Below are 8827 nucleotides of genomic sequence, written 5' to 3' on the forward strand. Positions count from 1 at the left end.
AGAGGTTGGAGTGGATGTTAAATTTTCTATGAAATGTAGTACAAAAGATTCCATAAGAAAAATTCCTATGGGATCCATGAATAAAAGGACCAATATAGGAAAAAATCCTAAGGATTTCAGTCCTTCAGAAATCCTATAAAATTCCTTTGAATCAAAGAAGCCCTTATGTTCTTCCTATTCCGGCATTTTTAGAATCCTGCAAATCAAAGAGGCCCTTACCATTACATTACATGTAATCTCTGCTATACCACTCCAAAACCGTAGGCAGATCTTTAAAACAACAAGAAACAGATTTCATGATTCAGCACATAGAACTGAAAAACGTTTACTCGTATAATCAAAAAACATTCAAATAAAATTTATATAGAGTGAACGAAAGGATATATTATCATATAATTTCACAGTACTGAGACACAAGTATACAACGGGCTCGCAAAACATATTACAACGGCATTTCTTTGAATCTTTGTCATATACAAATACAGTTAATAATATTACAACATGATCCTCCACTAACAGGCTGAATCTGCCTGCTGGCAGCCGCCAACCAATAAGAGAAAGATTACAGCGCGCAGCTCCTAACGAAATTAGACACCTTATTATAGATAAACTATACTATAACAGTCTCCAGGTCATGTATTCGTCTCGAACAGGAAAACTAGCAAATTCCCGCTTCCAAGAGAGCAATCAAAGATTCAACCTGCAGAATAACAATCTGAATTCTGTGTAAGTTCAGCAAATCAACACCCATAATAACAGATTACTTTCTACTATTATGGATGGTGATTTAGGAGTATTAGACAAGAGATTTAACTCGAATCCGCAAAAAAAAAACATACTTGATATGCACTTCCGCAGGAAAAATATCCTACTGAACCAAAAACATACTAAAGAGAACAATTTGCTCAGGAATACAAATAGCAAGCACAAGCAAAAAACGAACAAAAAGAAATCGATCAAAAAAAGATGAAAACCCTTCGAAGAAAGCAAGAAAGTAATGAGATTGTTTTGTTTGTTGGGTGAGCCCGCGCGGCCATCATCGCGCGCGCTCCGACCGCGGGCAGTCGTCATCGCTCGCCGCCGGCAGCTGCCGCGGATGCCGCGTCTCTCAACCCAAACGTCGCGCGCCACCTTCCCGCAAGCCCATCGTGGACCACGGTGGCGGCGCGGCCGATGGGAGAGACGACTCCGGCCGCCGCGGCGCCGCCGGACGGCTCGCTCGGATAAGATCAAGTAGTGTTCAGGTCGAAACCCTAGCTTCCTGCTCCTCCCATCGCGCCCTCTTATTGACGACAACAACCCACCCGTCGGCCATACCATAGAAAGCCCAGTACTTGCAGGCCCACATAAACTCCAATTGATCAGCTCGGCCCATTACCTTCGAGGTCGGTCCCACATGTCATAGGACGTGCTGCGCGAATGAGGCCGAAACCCTAACGCCTCCACGCTATATAATCGTTCTCTCGCCGCCGTGATCCCCTCTACGCGCCGCCACCAAAAACCCTAACCTGCGCCGCCGCGCTCACAGCAACCACGCACACCGCCGCAGCCACCATGGCAGCCGTTCTCACCCGCCCGACGCCGGGCACCGTCCAGTGCTTCGGCCGGAAGAAGACCGCCGTCGCCGTGGCCTACTGCAAGCCCGGGCGCGGCCTCATCAAGGTCAACGGCGCCCCCATCGAGCTCATCCGCCCCGAGATGCTCCGCCTGAAGGCCTTCGAGCCGATCCTTCTCGCCGGCAGGTCCCGCTTCAAGGACATCGACATGCGTATCCGCGTCCGCGGCGGAGGGAAGACGAGCCAGATCTACTCCATCCGCCAGGCCATCGCGAAGTCTCTCGTCGCCTACTACCAGAAGTACGTCGACGAGGCGGCCAAGAAGGAGGTGAAGGAGATCTTCGGCCGCTACGACCGGACGCTCCTCGTCGCCGACCCGCGCCGCTGCGAGCCCAAGAAGTTTGGCGGTCGCGGTGCCCGCGCGCGTTTCCAGAAGTCGTACCGTTGAGCTCCGGCGAGATCTCTTGTTGGGTTGGCGGCGGTGGCCTACTCCTTGCCTGCCTATCTATCTACCTTTTACCGCTAGTAGTTTGTTTTCTTTTGAACCAATGAATTGGATATGATCTCTAAGAACTGTGAGTTGTCTGCAGTATCCTGCCTAGTTGACGAAGGGGTTTTGCTATCATAATCTTCTGTTAATGATGAAACTGAATGTTCTGTTTGAGCTTAACTGTTTGCGATTTGATATTTAGTTGAATAGGTAAAATGCAGCTTTATTTAGAATCTGTGAATGATATGGCCGTCATTTCTAGTAGCAAGTATTGCACAAAATGTTTTGCATGTTGGGAGGTGAACAACGCCTGATGCTGTGATCGTACCGATTCTTAGAATATTGTTCCTTATCTGTGTACTTCCACTTCCAAGATTAAGCATCTCCTTAGCTGTTGGTAATTGTTTTAGACCCTGCATGTTGCTATCAGCCTATCATCATTGATACTAATGTTGTGAATTTATCCTGTGATGCCGATTCATGGCCATGTTTATTCGCCATTGTTTTTTGGTGTTGCTTTTAGTTAAGCATTTCTATCTGGGTTAGATTGAGGGCCAGCATTTGCTTGGGTCTCTCTGTAGCTTGGTATTACGCCGCTGCCAGTTTTGGGGCATTTTAATGCCCAATCTGATACCCCAGTGGCATGTTCTTCGCATTATTTATGTATTCCTGGCGTCCGAAATTATTTGTTGCAGAAATGGATGTATCTAAAATGTATTTTGAGTTGAGTATAAAACAGTAACATAACCAAACTCTCTGGCATTTTATATGGAAGTTATGCCCTTGTTTGATGTTACATTGGGCTTATAATTTTGGGTGGTCTTTGTATTTTCATTGACTTAGTATACGGTGGGCTCGTAATTTTGTGCGAGGCAATTTCTATATCCCCTACATGGCTGCATGTCCAGTATACAATGCGCTTCTTATTGGGAAGTTCTATCCGGCCGAGCGGCCTGGAACTTTGCCCTCTGGGGTCTTGAAGAAACCTGCACAACTGTTATTTTCCGGAATCACAAGAAGAAACCTACTGTTATTTCCCAGCAAATTACAAAGAAGAAACCTCCTACCATGTGGACCTCTCCCTTTCCTTATGTGATGGTCGTGTCTTTAGAGAAAAAAGCCTGGGGGCGAACCAGCTCCCAGCGCCGCCCCCCCCCCCCCCCCCCCCCCCCCCCCCCCCCCCCCCACCAGCCGCGGCATATTTAAACATAGTCTCATTCCCGCTCACACAAGTTCGGTGTACAAAAAACAGAAAGGACACGCGTGCGCATCAGACGGCGAGGTCGGCCTTCGTCGTCGGCGGAGTCGGCATGCGCGGGCTTGGCGGGGTCTCTGTGCTGGGCGGCGTCAGCGTGGCTTTTGTGTTGCGGGTGTTCTTGGCGGCATCATCAGTCGGGCTTGGTGGCGAAGTCGGCGTGGGCGGCGTCGTCGATGAAAGCTGGTTCAGGATGAGGCCCTGCTCCGCCAAGTACCACGCCTTGATCGCCTCGTCATTGCTCTGGAGCATGTCCGCCCCGCCCAGCAGGAAAGCCAGGTCGGTGTTTCTCTTCTTCGCAGCGACGTTGGTCCGGAGTAGGTCGAGCTTGATGGCGCTGCTCGACATCAACGCCGACCACCGTGCCTCGGTCTTCTCTTCACGAAGGGCGGCCCGGGCCTGTGCGTCAGTGCTGCAGTGCTCGATGGACTCCTGCACTCGAGTGCTGGCCGTGTCGGCGTGTTTCCCCTTCTTGGCACATTTGTTGCCGTCCGGCTGCCTGTCTGACGCGCTTGGAGTCGGCGCGTCCGGCTTGTAGGTCTCCTTGGCCTTGTCGAGGGTGCGCCGGACTTCCGTCAACTTCTCGCATTTGTCAATGTGCTTGTAAACGTGGATGTACTTGAATTCGGCGTCGTCGTTGCCCTGCCGATAAATGGCGAACATGCGTAGCAACTGCGCGGAGGAACAAACAGTTGGCGGGCGCACACGGCGAAGAGAGGTGGGAGACCGGCGTGCCATACCTGATCCTCAACGCTGGCGCCGCTCTTCGGGCGAGCCGCGACCTCCTCCACGATCCCATGTCATTTGTTGTACGCCCCCTGGATACGCCCCAAATGGTTCGCCGTCGCCTTCGCCCCGCGCTGCATGTAGACGCCTTTAAAGTAGGGGTCGACGAGCTTGCGCTCGTCGAACTCGGCCTTAATGCGCTCCCAGTACGTCTCGATGCTCTGGTTTGTGCCGATGGTCGGGTCGAGGCAGACGACTTTCCATGCTTCGGCGAGGCATTCCTCCTCCTTGGACGCCCACTTGATGTGCGGCTCGCCGGACCTGGCCGCCCGCCTTTTCTTCTTGCTCCTTCTCGCCGGAACAGTCGTCGGCTCCTCCTCCTCTTCGTCCTCCTCCTCCTCTTCGTCCTCCTCCTCTTCGTCGTCCTCCTTCTCCTGCTCCTCCTCGCCGTAGACGTAGCCGAGCTCGCCTTCCATGCCGCCGCTCAGATCCACGGTGTCGTCCGGGGTGGCGAACCCGGGAGACGCGGCGGCCGCGACCGAGCCTATCGCGATGATGTCATCCATGTTGGCCTTGGTCTCGTCGGTGTCGCCGAGGTGCGAGAAGGGCAGCGCACCACGGCGGAGAGGGGGTGTTCGGGAGGACGCGTAGGCGGGCGGCGAGTAGTTGTATGGAGGGTACTGCACGCCGGTGAAGGCGGGCGAGGGCGTCCGCTGGGCCGGGTGTCCATGGGGAAGGTGACGTTGGGGTTGAACCCACCGTGCGCGTCCCCGTCGGCGTAGCCCGGTGAGGGCGTGCATCCCCATGGCTGCGGCGACGGAGAACCAACGCCTTGCTGGCCCCAGGGCGCGTACTGGGCGTGGCTACCGGGTGGATTCATCATCCCCGCGCGAGTCGCCTCGGCCTCGGCTTGGTCCGCCGAAGCCGCCGCCACATGCGCCGCGTTGTCACGGGCCTTCTTGGCGATCGCCCTGTTCTGCCGGGCGGCGGTGACAGCCTCCCGTCGCTGAACTTCCACCCTCCACTCGGAGTTTGTCATGCTCGGTGGCTTGGACGACGGCGCCCTCGGCTTCCTCTGCTTCGGCTGGGCGACGGGGGCGGTCGCGGTTGCCGCGGCGCGGGGGGCGACGTACTTCTTCGGTGGCATGGTGGCGGAGGCGAGTGGGAGATTGGGCGGGAGGTGGAGAGAATGAGAGGGAAGTGGGGGGAAAGCGGGATGAAACGGCGGGAAGAGGCGCTCGACTCGCTGACAGGGCGGACCCACACGACCTTTTCGCTTGTGCCGGCGCCCCGCGGGGCGCCGGGTTCGGCCTGGGTCCGCCGGCACCAGTTTCGGCCCGAGTCGGCGAAAAACGGGCTTCTGGGTGCGCGACTGGACTGTTTTTTCGGCGTCGGTGAGGCAAAAACGCATGGGGAGGGCCTGTTGGGGGCGCGGCTGAAGATGCTCTTAGCGCCCCCCCTTCATGTCTTGTCGGTGCAATTTGAACCCAGCATTGCTGGCGACCGGGCGAAGGTGTCGACTACGACCACTAATGCAGGAGCTGCGATCGTGGACGTGGGGAGCTGGGCGCTTTCAGAGCCAATGGCATGGGCTTCCTAGGTCGACCTCATCGCCGCTCATAGCCCCGAGTGGCGTGGGCTGCCTAGTGCCCATACTCGCACCTGTCTCAAAATTTTCCGCCCATATTTGTACCTGCACCCTAGGTTTCAAAATGTTCCCATACCTGTACTCGGCTGGGTACGGGTAATACTTGTGTGTAAAAATACCTAGCTAGGCGTGTATACTTGAGCATTCACATTTCAGTATTTTGACACATATTGACAGCATCTCAGCACATACCCAGCTAGGCGTGTATACTTGAGCATTTACATTTCAGTATTTTGACACATATTGACAGCATCTCAGCACATATACAATATTTCAGCACATATACCCAGCTAGGAGATCAGGAGAAGGAGCAGGCCGGAGGCGGCCGGTTGCTTTGATGCAAGCAGCGGTGGTGGCTTGGTGGCGGCGCAGCGCCGACTGCCTAGGGTTAGCAAGTGGGCGCGATTTGGTGGTGTATGTGTGTGTGATGGCACAAGGGGGTGGGGCACAGTTTTGGACCGGGAATTTGGAGGGGGTGGGGCGTGGCTAGGTCTAGTGGTAGCTTAGTTTTTTTCATCTAAGTCAATGACACATGGGACCTAATTGACAGGGTTATTATTATACTGGTTTGAGGGTTCGCGGGTATGGGTATTGCCTTTCCATACCCGTACCCGCCTTACCCATTGGGTATGATTTTTTCCCATTTAGAAACCCATGGGTATTTTAATTTCTCATACCCTTATCCTAATAGGATTTTTACCTGTCGGGTTCATGGGTAGCGGGTACCCATTGCCATGTTGACTAGGCCTCATGGATCACTATCGTCGAACATGAAGAACAAACGAGGAAGAAGAAGAACTAGGGTAAAGGAGAAAATAAAAAAGATAAAAAGTGATAGATTGGTGTGTCTTGTTGTTTAATTGTTGTTTATGAGGCGGCTGGACTTCTGGTACAAGAAAAGGACTCCAAATCTCGTCCAAACCCTCCCAAAATTAACCGGACTCTGGACTTGGTTTTCGGGTTCTATAGTTTATATACGACGTTGGATGGAGATGCGCCCAAAACCAAATCTATCCATTTCAAACATTTTTAGATTTGATGTCATCTTGAAGGTGTTTTTGCCTGTTTTTAAATTTTTGCATGAGAGAAAAAAAGTGAGTATTGCCTAGATATCCAGACTCCAATCCAAAAGTTTGCTCAGATTGTCCGGCTTCAATTTTGAACCTTCTGTTGTCTACCTGGACAATAGCCTGAATGTCCGCGCCTTTCGTTTGGCCTTCGGTCGGATGATCATGTTTCCATCCCACACAATCTGGCCATCAACTGCAGCAGCGCGCGAGTTTGGCCGTAACTTTTGCATACAGCCTTAGATTGAGATGATTCAAATATAAAAATTGATTGCCTCAACGAGACAAAGCCAATCCATATAGAACACTTTCTCATATGATGTCTTCTTAGAGGCGTAATTGATTGAACAGTAATTCAAATGCCAAATCTTAGCACTCTGAGCACATCTTCGTCCCCTGAGATGAGATCGGATGGCAATGACCCAAAGATAAAAGTTGTTTATTTTGACCATACAAAGCTTTTTCGTATTGGACACTGTTTTAGTTTAGGCCATCTTGGTTATGTTATCATTCGTGCCAAAAACTGGTGTCAACACATGGCCCCTGTTTTTGGCAAAGCTTGTGCGCTGAAAAATAACTTGTATCGAGTTTGATCTAAGGACGATGTCAACGCTCCATCGGTCAGTTTGTAGGGCGAAAAATATATATCGGTCATGTTTATGCTTATGGCGATATTTATATATAGGCCATGTTTATGCTTAGGACGATAATTCTATATCGGCCATTTGGATGAGCAACAAAACTTCAGCTATTCGAATGACTAGTGATTTGGTAAAACCCTTTCACGATGTAAGAAATTATAATGCATCTATGGATCAAAATAAGCCCATGGATGGTAACCAATCATACACGAGGATGGATCCCATAGCATAGGCATCAATGGCATAGTGGAAGAATATGGATAATGTGTGGGCCGAAGATTTCGATGTGCAAACCTTCGACTTGGTTGTTAACAGTTTCCACTATTTTCCTTCTTCACCTTTGCTACACTTCTTGGAAAGGAAGCTTGCACATTATTCTTATTTGGAGTACTTCCTTTGGGAACCCATGCCATGTTTCTCTTTTCAAGATCTTCACCACTAAGTTGCCTCAGCTTTCTCTTTTGCTAATGTGGCAAGCCGAGTGGGCATCCCAACTTTGATTTTGTTTTAGACATTGGCAAATCATCCTTGACCTTGGGCACTTTTGATTTGGCTTGTTTGGGGCCGGTGTAGGATCAAAAGTATGTCCAGAGGGGGGTGATTAGACTACTTGACGAAAATAAAAATCTAGCCTTTTCCCAATTTTAAGTCTTGGCAGATTTTAGCAAGTTAGTACAAGTCTAGCAATCAACCTACACATGCAATTCTAAGAGTATAGCAGTGGAATGTAAAACATTTGCATATGAAGGTAAAGGGAGGAGTTTGGAGGGATCAAACACAATGTAGACACGGAGATTTTTGGCGTGGTTCCGATAGGTGGTGCTATCGTACATCCACATTGATGGAGACTTCAACCCACGAAGGGTAACGGTTGCGCGAGTCCACGGAGGGTCCACCCACGAAGGGTCCACGAAGAAGCAACCTTGTCTATCCCATCATGGCCATCGCCCACGAAGGACTTGCCCCACTTGGGTAGATCTTCACGAAGTAGGCAATCTCCTTGCCCTTACAAACTCCTTGGTTCAACTCCACAATCTTGTCGGAGACTCCCAAGTGACACCTAACCAATCTAGGAGACACCACTCTCCAAAAGGTAATAGATGGTGTGTTGATGATGAACTCCTTGCTCTTGTGCTTCAAATGATAGTCTCCCCAACACTCAACTCTCTCTCAAGGATTTGGATTTGGTGGAAAGATGATTTGAGTGGAAAGCAACTTGGGGAAGGCTAGAGATTAAGATTCTTATGGTTGGATTGGAATATCTTGGTCTCAACACATGAGTAGGTGGTTCTCTCTCAGAAAATGAATGGTAGAAGTGTAGGCACATTCTGATGGCTCTCTCCACGAATGAAGAGTGGGTGGAGGGGTATAAATAGCCTCCACACAAAATCTAACTGTTACACACAATTTACCAAACTCGGTTGGACCGAATCATGAAACTCGG

The 8827-nt window shown here is 50.7% G+C and overlaps 1 protein-coding gene across 1 annotated transcript; it reads left to right on the top strand.

Moving 5' to 3' along the window:
* The first annotated feature begins 1460 nt into the window (after nt 1–1460).
* On the top strand, nt 1461–2220 carry LOC125550990 (40S ribosomal protein S16-like). The gene has a single exon (XM_048714129.1). It carries the CDS (start codon nt 1555–1557, stop codon nt 2002–2004), a length of 450 nt encoding a protein of 149 aa, XP_048570086.1. The 5' UTR covers nt 1461–1554; the 3' UTR covers nt 2005–2220.
* The last annotated feature ends 6607 nt before the right edge of the window (nt 2221–8827 follow it).

Source organism: Triticum urartu, chromosome 4 (genome assembly GCF_003073215.2).
Source record: "Triticum urartu cultivar G1812 chromosome 4, Tu2.1, whole genome shotgun sequence".
Taxonomy (NCBI): Eukaryota; Viridiplantae; Streptophyta; class Magnoliopsida; order Poales; family Poaceae; genus Triticum; species Triticum urartu.

Coding starts and splice junctions, on each gene's coding strand:
- LOC125550990 (XM_048714129.1), top strand. CDS start 1,555: ATGGCAGCCGTTCTCACCCGCCCGACGCCGGGCACCGTCCAGTGCTTC.